The 12,575-nt window shown below is 36.9% G+C and overlaps 1 protein-coding gene across 1 annotated transcript; it reads left to right on the top strand.

The window, feature by feature from the left end:
* Positions 1–7,172: 7,172 nt before the first annotated feature.
* Positions 7,173–11,380, top strand: LOC149538015 (uncharacterized). Its single transcript, XM_089802294.1, has 3 exons — positions 7,173–8,866; positions 9,616–9,744; positions 10,469–11,380. Exons 1-3 carry the CDS (start codon positions 7,305–7,307, stop codon positions 11,049–11,051), a joined length of 2,274 nt encoding a protein of 757 aa, XP_089658420.1. The 5' UTR covers positions 7,173–7,304; the 3' UTR covers positions 11,052–11,380.
* Positions 11,381–12,575: the final 1,195 nt, after the last annotated feature.

Genomic DNA, 12,575 nt, shown 5'->3' with positions numbered 1-12,575 from the left:
TATTTTCGGACAAATTGTCCCTAGAAAAAACCCCTAAGGGAAAACCAGTTCTACAGATGAGAAATTATATTAAACTTCAGCAAATCAAGAGATACAAAATTCCTTGCCTCTTACTGGCAGAATTTCGACAACCTCCTAATTTATCCTACTGATATTCCCCACTGCTATTCCCACGCTAACATTGTGCCCTTGCTAACACTACAAGACTGTTTGCTAACACTGCAAACGTTTCTCCAAACTTCTTGTTCTCCAAATGCCCCCTAGACCCCCTTTTATACTACTCTCATTGGTAAACCAACGGCCAAGATTGATTTACAATCGACGGTGGAGATATAAAACAACTTACCAACCCTAACAAAATTGGTTTCTAGTTGTTTCTAAAAGAAATCAATTATTTAATAAATAATTGTCCTTGCTCTAACCAATTTGTTAGCAAAAACAATTAGATACTAAATAATAGCATATGGACAAACAACTATCCAAGCTAACGAAACTAACACTCCCTCTTAGCGAGGAAGTTGTTTTGCAAGACACCTAACTTATCTCTGAAGAAGATAAATTTTGCCTTCCCCAATGCCTTAGTCAGAATGTCTGCTACCTGCTCCTCTGTAGGTATGTATTGTAGCTGAACAACTCCCTTTTGTACACAATCTCTGATGAAGTGATATCTGATATCTATATGTTTAGACCTATCATGAAACACTGAATTCTCAGACAACTTGATGCAACTCTGATTGTCACAATGTATCACAGTAGTCTCAACCTTCTGACCAAACAAGGCTACTAACAACTTTCGAAGCCATATAGCTTCACATGTCGCCATGCTAGCTGCTATGTATTCTGCTTCTATTGAACTTAGAGCCACATACTTCTGCTTCCTGCTGAACCAAGATACAACTCTTGATCCCAAGCTGAAACAACACCCTAAAGTGCTCCTTTTGTCTGTTGTACTTCCTACCCAATCTGCATCAGTATAGCCTATCAACCTGATACCTTCACCTCAAACATATCTGATCCCATACTTGACTGTACCACGCAAGTAACGTAGCACATGCTTAGCCGCTATCCAATGCATTCTCTTTGGTTCAACCATGAACTGACTAAGAGAGTTAACTGCAAATGCTATATCTGGCCTAGTGTTGACCAAATACATAAGCAAACCAATCAATTGTCTATATAAAGTGGGATCTACATCCTTCTCCTTAGATGTATCTACCTTCCTCCAATTCATGATCATGGGTGTAGACATGGCTTTGCAATCCTCCATCCCAAATTTCTTCAAGATTTCAATGCAATATTTCCCTTGACCAAGGAAAATCTCCCCATCTGTCTGCCACACTTCCATGCCTAGAAAGTAGTCCATAAGTCCTAAATCCTTCATCTCAAACTCTTCTGCAAGGTTCCTCTTGCAATCCACTATGAGCCCTAGTGAACTTGTAAGAAATAGGTCATCCACATAAAGAACAAGAATGAGAATCTCACCCCCAACCATCAAGTAGTAGAGGTTAGCATCTGCTTCACTCTTCACAAAGCCCATTTTCTGCAAGTATGCGTCAATGCGCTCATACCACGCTCTAGGAGCCTACTTGAGTCCGTACAATGCTTTCTTCAATCTGCACACGTGGGTCGCTTTACTGTGTGCTACAAAGCCTTCTGGTTGTTCTATGTATACCTCCTCCTTCAACTCACCATTAAGGAATGTTGTCTTGACATCCATTTGATGGATTTGCCATCCCATTTGTGCTGCAAGTGAGATTACAGCTCGTATAGAAGTATACCTGGCAACAGGAGCAAATGTCTCCTCATAGTCTATTCCCTCCTTCTGAGAGAACCCCTTTGCCATGAACCTCACCTTGTATTTCTCAATGCTACTGTCTGCACCGTGCTTTATCTTATAGATCTAGCGTGATCCAACTACAGCCCTATTTGTTGGTCTAGGTACTACCTCCCACACATCATTCTGCATTATTGAAGAATATTCCTCAACCATAGCATCTCGCCATACCTGATGTTCTGCAGCTTCCTGATAGCTAGAAGGCTCACTATCTACCAACTGACTAACTAATGCCACATAGTCATTGAACTTGGCTGGTTGTCTTCGTTGTCTAGTACTCTTCCTAGGAGCTCCCACAAACTCCTGAGTATCCATTTGTGTATCTGGAACCACATGGTTCCCACTGCCAACTGTGGAGGATGAAATGTCAACCTCTAAGTCTTCTAGATGCATTTCCTATTGCACCTGTTGCTCCATACTCTGTGAATCTTCACTAACTAAGTCTACAATCGTACTGGTAACTATACTTGAGCTTTGTTGCTCTTGACTTGGTCTTGGAGCTTCTGTTGGCTGCTCACTCTGATCATCTGCTGGCAAATCTTTGGATCTCCTGAATGCCTTGTCCTCCATGAACTTGACATCTCATCTGACAATAATTCTTTTAGTCCCCGGAATGAAAATCCTGTATGCCTTTGAGGTCTCACTATACCCAACAAAGTACCCCCTCTCTGCAGTCTGATCTAACTTTGTATGTGTATCTCCAAGAATATGGCAATATGCCAAACTCCCGAATATCCTGAAGCGACTAACATTTGGCTTCTTCCCTGTGAAAGCCTCCTCTGGTGTCATCTTCCCTAGCACCTTGTGTGAAACTCTATTCTGAATGTAGACTGTTGTATTACACGCCTCTGCCCATAAGTAACAGGGCATGTTCTGGTCATGTAGCATAGCTCTTGTTGCCTCCGATATAGAACGGTTCTTCCTCTCAGCAACTCCATTCTATTGTGGATTGTAAGGAACAGTCCATTCTCTCTTGATTCCTTCTCTGGTACAAAACTCCTAGAAGACATTTCCTTTGTACTCACCTCCATTGTCTGACCGAAGAACCTTTATCTTCTTTCCTGTCGAGTTCTCCACAAGAGCCTTGAACTCTTGGAATCGACTAAAAACCTCATCCTTAGTCTTCAAGAAGTATATCCAAGTCTTTCTAGAGAAATCATCAATAAAAGTAACATAGTACTCATATCCTCTGAGAGATTTTGTTGACATCGGTCCACAAACATCTGAATGTACTAGATCAAGAACACCCTTAGATCTGGTGTCACTCCTTGGAAAAGATGCTTTCGCAAACTTCCCCAATGCACATCCCTTACATACATCGCCATGCTTTGTGCTCACCTCTGGAACACCTATCACCGTCTCACGAAGCAATCTAAGTGCTCCATGATGAATATGGCCCATCCTCCTATGCCATAGCTCTCCAAGATCTCTAGGATTATTGTTGCTCATAAGTGCCTTAGGAGTATCAAACTGCAATCTATAAAGGCGACCACTCCTAACTCCAATAGTTATGGGTGATTTCCAATCCTTGTGCTTAATCAACACATTTGTCCCTCTAAAGAGTGCATTATACCCCCTATCCTGAAGAACAGATACAGAAATCAAATTCATACCTAAGCCTAGCACATATAACACATCATGAAGTGGAATTATCTTTCCATTCTCCCTTTGAAACTAAACAGTCCCTTTCCCAACAGGGTTGAGTTTGGACAAGTTTCCCATATAAATCTGGATGTTGGTGTCCTCCTTGTAACTAGAGAAGTACTCTCTAACTCTTATCATATGAAATGACGCCCCACTATCTATATACCAAACACACTGTGAGGTTGAGCTAACCATACAAGCTATGAGTGCAAACTCATCTTCCATTCTACTAGAGAGTTCTTCTGCACTTGCTAAAACTGCCACCTACTTCTTACCCTTCTTCCTCTCTGGGCAATCACTGACATAGTGGCCAAACTCGTGACATCCAAAGCACTTGACCTTAGAAAGGTCCTTCTTCTTCTTCTCACTTTGTGAATTTGATCCTTTGCTAGATCCCTTCTTTGCTTTCCCTTTACCCGCTAGGGCAACGTTCTCTTGTTCCACCTCATTTTTCTGACTCTTGTTGACCCCATTGACAAGACTTAGTCTAAACTCCTACTGAGTGAAATCAGTCCATAGTCAATCCCAACTCGGTAAAGTATCTCGTCCACTAACAAATTGAACAACGACACTCCATTGTTTAGTAAACCCATTTAGGGCTATTCTCACTAGCTCGTCATCACTAGGGCTATCTCCAACAGCTGCTAACTCATCCTTGACAAGTCTGAGCCTGGTGAGGTAACTTGTGATGTCTTCTCCCTGATTCATTCGAGTATTCTTTAGCTTCTCTCTGAGAATCAACTTCCTGTTGGTGGTAGCATTCTGGTATAGATTCAGAATGGCATCCCACATCTTCTTCACCGTATCTAGCTCTGCGATATGTGGAACAATATGATCCTTGACACCATCAAGGATAATCGTCCTCGCTTTGGCATCGTCCTTCCTATATGTTGCAAGCTGTGTTGCATCCATTGGTACAGGTACAACAATGATAGCATAATCCTTGATACCATTCTCTTCCAACAATAAAGAAATTCTGGCCTTCCAGACACCAAAATTTGAGGCACCATCCAATCTATCCTGATCTCTCAAACCAGCTGAAGCCATCTCAAGGGTTTAAAGCAATAATAAATCTAAAGAGATCAAAATTTCTTTCCTAGGGAAAAACTCTTCTACCCTTAACAATGCTCTGATACCATGTGAAAAATCTAACTATTGCAGTCACTGATTATTAATCTCCTATCATAAATGATTATTAAACTGCTAAAAATAAATTCCCAGCTAATATTGAAAAATAACACTACTGCAACTTCACTTATAAAATACGAAAAGAAATGTGCAACACAATGAACACAATATTTTTGGACAAATTGTCCCTGGAAAAAACCCCTAAGGGAAAACCATTTCTACAGATGAGAATTATATTAAACTTCAGCAAATCAAGAGATACAAAATTCCTTGCCTCTTACTGGCAGAATTCTGACAACCTCCTAATTTATCCTGTTGATATTTTCCGCTGCTATTCCCACGCTAACACTGTGCCCTTGCTAACACTACAAGACTGTTTGCTAACACTGCAAACGTTTCTCCAAACTTCTTGTTCTCCAAATGCCCCCTAGACTCCCTTTTATACTACTCTCGTTGGTAAACCAACGGCCGAGATTGATTTACAATCGACGGTGGAGATATAAAACAACTTACCAACCCTAACAAAATTGGTTTCTAGTTGTTTCTAAAAGAAGTCAATTATTTAATAAATAATTGTCCTTGCTCTAACCAATTTGTTAGCAAAAACAATTAGATACTAAATAATAGCATATGGACAAACAGTTGTTCAAGCTAACAAAACTAACAATATAAACTTTAACATTATACATTACAATCTAAAAAATCTTCTAACTCATAAATTTGGATTGGACAAATCTTATTAATCAACACAAACCAACAATGTAATTGATTTAACCTTAAACTTTGGAAAGTTAACTCTAATAATGTAAACATATACTCTTGTCTAATAAGTCTAAATTATATATTGACAATAAACAATTTGTTCACAAAATAATCTAAGAAATCAAATGTGTAAGTTGTAGATTCATCTTTTAGGTAATAGGTTTTTAAGTTTTTATAATTAAATGAGTTCTTTTGAGTTGATCAAAGATTGTGTTTTATTGAATGCAAGATCTTTAACACATAAAAGAAGAGATTAGATAAGAATTGTCTCTCATATAATTTTAGTAGAATAGATAATGTTTAGTTGTACTCTTAGCTAAAGAATTATTAATTTAAACTCATTTATAATATTAATTGTTCACACATTCACTGAGAATGATTAAAAACCTCAAACAAAAATACTAATTTCTTTGTATAAATTTTTAACTTTTCTATATAATTATAAAAAGTTATTATATTTGATGGAATGGATCTGTCCACATGGTTGCTTAGTTGAAGGTGGTTTATATTGTGCAATTATGATACAAATGGTAAGTTCATCAATCTTATGATAAAATTATGTGCATTATAATCTATTTATGTTTGATATTTTCACCATTCTTGGTAGAGTAGAAGGTAGTTGGTGTTGGTATTAGGTGCAAGTGTGTACTAGGGAACTCTTATAGTTATGAGCTTCATGAAGATTTTCTTTCCAATTATCAAGGATCCTTTGAAACTTGTTTACTTCTCTCATTTCAATTGTTCAAGCATAATTTCTATCTTCTTTTCGTAAATCAATTACTGTATTTCTATGTCATGAGGCAAGGCCCAAGGTTTTCTCCTCCTACCTCTTTCCTAATGCTGCCTCTTTTGTGTTGCAATATGTCTGTATTTAATTTCTGATAATAATAAAAGTTCAGGCAATTGACCTTTTATGATAATAATAATAAAAGTTATTAAATTGATGGAGTGGATCCGTCCACATAGTTAATTAGTTGAAGGTGGCTTGTGGTTTATATACATGTTTACTCAAATTGTTGTAGTTCAACTATAAAAATATAAAGATGCCAACATTTATAAATTCTAAATTGTTTCCATCAAAAAATAAATAAAGAAAAATTAAAAAGCAAACATATTATAGTTATTATGTTAAGATTTAAAAACTTAAGATAATACTATATAGACAATCAAATTGTAACAATTTATTAAATGAATCAAAATGTAAAATTTTAATGAAAATTGACTATCACATACACCACAATAAATTGAAATGAATTTAAAAATAATACACTTAAATATTTTATTACGAATTTTTTAATTTAATAAACTGAAAACTTCAACTTTTGTACATTACGATCTTAAAACAAAACCTACAAATCTTTAGGAAAAATCTATAAATATATACGTAGCAGACAAAACTTATTAACCGCCACAAAATAACACCGTAATTCCATTAATATAAATATAAACATTTATTCTTCGTGTAATACGTCTATGTCATTTATGGCTAACAAACAATATATTCACAAAAAAAACTCAGCAACCAAACGTGTAATGCCCAGATTCGTTCCAGAGATCTTGGAGCGTACGATCACCCCGACCACGAAAAAACCTGACAGCGAATTCTAAGAAACAGAGGATTGAAAACGCTGTTTGCTCATAACGTCAATTCAACTCAGACGCAGACGCCACTGCGACCCAACAGAAGAATTTAAAAGCTTTTTTTTCTTTGTATGCAAAAACGTTTGGCGGAATGTTGCATTGAATGCTATGTTGGTTTCAGTACATCCTATTAAATTATACAGTTGCCCATTAAATTCCTTCACGACTTCTTATCAATTCCCCTATTAAACTTCCTCTGACAATCACCTTAATGACATGCGCGGCCTCCAAGGTTCCATTTCGAGCTAAAGCCGGGTGTTCCAGCAACCCGTAGAAAAAAGATTCGACTGAAACGATGGAAGAATCATCATATTTTCAGGCAAAGATCCAATCTTTGCTCTTGTTTATGATCCTTGTCTCTGGAGCTTCAGGGGATCCGGAGGAAATTGAGGCTCTGAGAAATTTACGTGGGGCTTTGGGGATTCAGAAATCGGTATGGCCTGATGAGATCGAAGCTTGCAAATGGCGGGGCATTACATGTAAGGGAAACAGAGTTGTTGGGATTAAACTCATGGGTCTGAGGAGCATCAATGGAAACCACTCGATTCCTGAACCGCTTGCAAGTTTTACCGCTCTGCAACACCTCGACCTGAGGAACGCGACGTTACAGGGTCGAATCCCGGCATGGATTTCTAGCCTTGAAATGCTTCAAACGCTCAGATTGTCTCGCAACAATCTCACTGGCCCCATTCCACTGCAGCTTTCCGGGCTCTCTCAAATCGCTTATTTGGATTTGTCACACAACAATTTCGTGGGGGGTTTTCCGGCCGGAATCTTCAATTTGACCGGTTTGGTGACGCTGAATCTGGCGGCCAACAATTTCAGCGGCTCTCTTCCTAGTTTGGTGAAGAATTTGAGGAGCTTGCAAAAGATGTTCTTGTCTTTTAATGCATTTTCCGGCAGCTTGCCGCCTGAGTTGACCGAACTGCCGATGCTCAGTACATTGCAGTTGGCTTTCAATCAGTTTTCCGGGCCTTTGCCCCCAGGTATGGCAAAGATGAAACTTTTGGTGCATTTGGACTTGAGGGGAAACTTTTTCAATGGGTATGTGACGGAGAATCTGAAGCCCATTTCAAATACTTCAAGAAATTGCTTCATCAATGTTCCCAATCAGCACAAGGAAAGATCTTGCAGTTATTTTTATAGAAATAGTACTTCACGTACCCATTCAATCTGGCCCAAGAACTTCAATAGTACGAATAGTGGTATAGTAGTTGTTTCAGGGGAGATGAGGAAGAAAGGAGATGGAGTCACAAAAAATCTTGCCGCCATTGTTGGAGGCAGCGCTGCTGGGCTTGTTCTTATACTTATAATTGGTATGATGATTATTTGTATTCAGAGAAGTGAAGCAAGAATTGTGAACTCAAATGTGGCCAGAGCATCGGAAGGAATGGAAGAAATGCAAGTTGCTAATTTGGGAGAAAAGTTCACATATGACCAGCTTGTTGAAGCCACCAACATGTTTCATTCTGATTGTTTGATCAGAGTGGGTCGTTCCGGAGATTTCTACAAAGGGGTTTTAGAGGGCGGCGCTGAGGTGGTTGTGAAGAGGATAGATTTGAGTAAGGTGAACAATGGTGAGTATATTAGGGAGCTTGAGATTTTTGGTAAGGCTTCTCATACTAGACTTGTTCCTCTGCTGGGTCACTGCTTGGACATGAAGGAGGAGAAGTTTCTTGTGTATAAATATATGCCTAATGGGGATCTTGAATCCGTTATGAGAAAGAAGACGGCTCAGAATATCAATGAATTCTTTCTTCATCCTTTGGATTGGATTGCCAGGTTGAAGATTGTCATAGGGATTGCTGAGGGCTTGGCTTTTTTGCATCATGATTGTTCTCCTCCAATTATGCATAGGTACTTGTTTTGTTATTGGATCTTCATTTCATGATGGGTAGGATCATGTTCTAGTCTGATAGAGAATGATTCTTGTTCTATAACTTCAGGATAAAACAATCGAAGATAACATATAGTACTTGTTTCTTTTGCATACTCGACTACTTCAATCTTGTTCATATGTAGCACACTAATAGAAATTGATTGAGGCCCAAGTCCTAATTGCTGTGAATCAGTTCTGCGGGAATTTAATGTTCACCGCATCCATAAACAAAGTATTTTATCGTGACAATGGCATATTGGATGACTTCAAATATCCTCTACTTTACAAGATTTTGCTTCTTGATTTGACTATGAATGTTTGTTTTTCAATGTTTTAGTTCAAATTCTATGATATATCATCTGTCCAGATAATTAGAGAAGAGAAATGTTTGTTGCTATCTTCTCAGATGATGGATTATAAAATCAAATTCTGAAAGTTGACAATAAAAATTATGCATAGTCAAACCCACAAGCAAAATAGGTTATCATTGTGAACAGAGAAAGTTTCTTCAATGCCATTTTAGTGTTTTACATCAAGCTCATTCTCTGTTCTGTCCTCCATTTGGGTCATATCTCACTCTTTTTCTTGCTAATCTTGCATTAGAAACGTCAACTGTTAATTTTTCTTTAAACATAGTTCTTAATCTATGCCATAAATGTAGGAAAATGAATCATATTCTTTTAATCTTATTTGTTTAGTTTATAAACCAGTGCCATTTTTTGTGCAGGGAGATAAAGGCAAGCAGCATTTTACTGGATGATAAGTTTGAAGTAAGGCTCGGAAGCTTAAGCTCTGCAGGCAGTCCAGATGGGGATCCTCAACCTGGCTTGGTTGCAAGGCTTTTGGCCATTTCCCAGTAAGTGTTTCTCACTCATTCTGCATCAGTGATATCAAATGAATTTTCTGTTTCCCCCTAACAAAACTCTTTAAAATGATAGTAAATAGATTTTCACAAGTACTTCGAATGCTGTTTCTAGATTCAATATTGTCATTATTTTTTCAATCAATATTTCAGATTACACTCTATGATCCATCCTCAGGATGAAGAGAGAATACTCTCTCCTCAGAATAAAGAAAACACATTCTCTCTTCATCCTGAAGATAGATCACGCATTCTGAAGATGGATAAATCATAGTGTGATCCAAAAAGTTGATGAAAAAATGATGACACAATGAAATCCAGAAACAACATTCAAAGTACTCTTTAAAGTGAATTAAAAGGTACTCCCATTGCTCACATTTCAACCCCTCTAATTAAAGAATGTCCTACATTTCAAATCATAGGTTGAACATCTCTTGCACCGCTGTAAAATAATTCATCTCAATCACTGCTGACTAGATAATGCATTATGCAAACACCACTTTCTCTATCAAGACATGCTTTATCCTTATTCAATTTTCCATTGATTTACTCACCATTTCGTGAAGAACACAAGATTCATACACTTTCTAGGAAAGCTCCACCCTATCCACAACCTCCAATGAAACAATGTGATACATCATATGCTAGTAAATACTAAATACTATGATTCATGGCAAGGGTTTTGACATTGTCATATTGGTGTGGTTTTCAACTGCAGTTCATGGGACCAAGGAGATTCAGGTTCATCAATGGCGACCATTGCAAACGATGTATACTGTTTTGGCAAGCTGCTGCTGGAGATCATTTCAGGGGCGACTGCCCCCATTGAACTTAATGAAACTCATGGGGAATCATCATGGATAGACAATGTATTGGCCTTGATTGACACCCAAGATAAGGACACTCTGCATCGGATTGTTGATCCATATCTGATTCTAGATGAGGATTTACTAGAGGAAGTGTGGGCTGTTGCCCTAATTGCAAAGGCCTGCCTAAACCCCCGCCCTGCGAGGAGGCCAAGCATGCGCCATGTCCTGAAAGCTCTAGAAAACCCCCACAAGGTTCTCCGAGCTGACAACATAACAAGCATTGTTGCTGAAAGGACATCATCCTACAGCTCATGGAATGAAGCCTTTGGAAGCTGTAGGAGCTCCTATGGCTCCCAGAGATTAAACATTCCAGGGACATTGAGAGAAGAGCATATGTTGAATGGGAACTCCAGAGGTAAAATCAGAGGAAGCCATGGCAGGCCTGGTTCAAATGACATTGTTTCTGAGCACACACAAGAAGGGAGCGCCTGAAGAAGGGTATTATTGAGAAAAGAAAACCCATTTTCTTCAATCATTTCTATTGGGAATCCCCATTTTCCTCAATTATTTGTAAGAGAAACATCCTCTGATTCCTGTTTGGCAAGTCTAATTTCAATCGGAGCAGCAGCATATGGGGACGCCATGCATTTTTAAAGAATTCGAGCCACTATTGGTTAAGGAAAAATCTCATATGTTCTTGCCTCTCTCCATTGTACGTTTAAGGATCAGGCATTATGTCACAATATCAGATTCGGCCATGGCAGAGCCTATACCACTGTTCAAAAGGTGGTTGTTTTAATTAATGTTTGCCCATATCTACATCTGATTTATCCACTCTTTTTACGCCTAGAATCATGGCCACCTGAATCTGTTATCGGGGTTTGAGTTGGTATTCATTTTCAAGCCATGAATCTCATCGAAATGACCTGTGAATTTCATAGCAAAATCTACGTAATATATATTAATTGAAAAAAGAATGCATTGATAGTTTAAAGGAAAGATGCAGTTCATTTATTTACAATGATTCTAAATTATTTTTGTTTTAACAAAAATATGATTTATTTATTTACAATGATTCTAAATTAATTTTGTTTTAACAAAACTATGATTTATTTATTTATAATGATTTTAAATAAGTTTTATAAATTTATCTATTTTAATGGAGGATTTTCATTTATAAAATCATTTATTTAGAGTCAAAATTTAGGCTGAACTTCTTCCACTATCAACTAAAATTATCATTGTTTATTTTATAATTTAAAAGTTTAAATATCAAGAAAGACCTTTTATAATGGTTTAAGTTGTTTTATAATAAATTAGGAATATTTATGATTTTTAGAATACAAGAAATAATAATTATCTAATAAATTTTAAATTGTTATAAACACATTTTTTTTATTAAGTTGAGAGGCTTTTTACGGTGGCAGCAGTCTTCAATGTAAACATTTTCCATTTTGAAAAAAATTGACGTTCATTTACATGTTAGAAAAACAAAATAGAAATAGAATAAATATAATTATAATTAAAATAATGAAAATTACAAAGCAAATGGAAGTAAAAATGAGTTAGATCAAAAGTCTCGAAACAATCCTCACGCCTCTTAGACTCACATAAATATGTGATGATGACGCCTCAAGAAAGATATCTCTGGGCTTATTATATATATAGAAGCTAGTTTGTATTTTGGTAATTATGAAAATTTTTGTTTTTTATATTTATTTTCTAGTGTTATTGTTTTTAATTCATTAATTTGATTTACTATCAAGATAGAGTTTTATTGTTATTTAATCGTAGAGCTTCTGGATTATTTTTTAATTTTTATTCAATTGTATATTATTTTGGGAAGATGACTAAATACACATATATTTATAAATAAAGCAAATCTATAGGAAATTAGACTTCTTTCTCATAATTTTACATACACATTTCCATAGTTTTATCTCATCTTTTGCATATTCACTTCATAGTTTTATGTCATATTTTCCATATTCACTTCTGTCATACATGTATGCTAAT

This window comes from Cupressus sempervirens, chromosome 9 (assembly GCF_028749045.1).
Source record: "Cupressus sempervirens isolate cs-2001-9-10 chromosome 9, ASM2874904v1, whole genome shotgun sequence".
NCBI classification, from domain to species: domain Eukaryota; kingdom Viridiplantae; phylum Streptophyta; class Pinopsida; order Cupressales; family Cupressaceae; genus Cupressus; species Cupressus sempervirens.
This window is presented reverse-complemented; position numbering and strand designations above follow the sequence as displayed.

Excerpts from the sequence above, each read along its gene's own strand:
- LOC149538015 (XM_089802294.1), top strand. The coding sequence starts at position 7,305 with ATGGAAGAATCATCATATTTTCAGGCAAAGATCCAATCTTTGCTCTTG. Across the intron at positions 8,867-9,615 it reads TCTCCTCCAATTATGCATAG|GGAGATAAAGGCAAGCAGCA; the intron begins GTACTTGTTTTG and ends TTTTTTGTGCAG. Across the intron at positions 9,745-10,468 it reads AGGCTTTTGGCCATTTCCCA|TTCATGGGACCAAGGAGATT; the intron begins GTAAGTGTTTCT and ends TTTCAACTGCAG.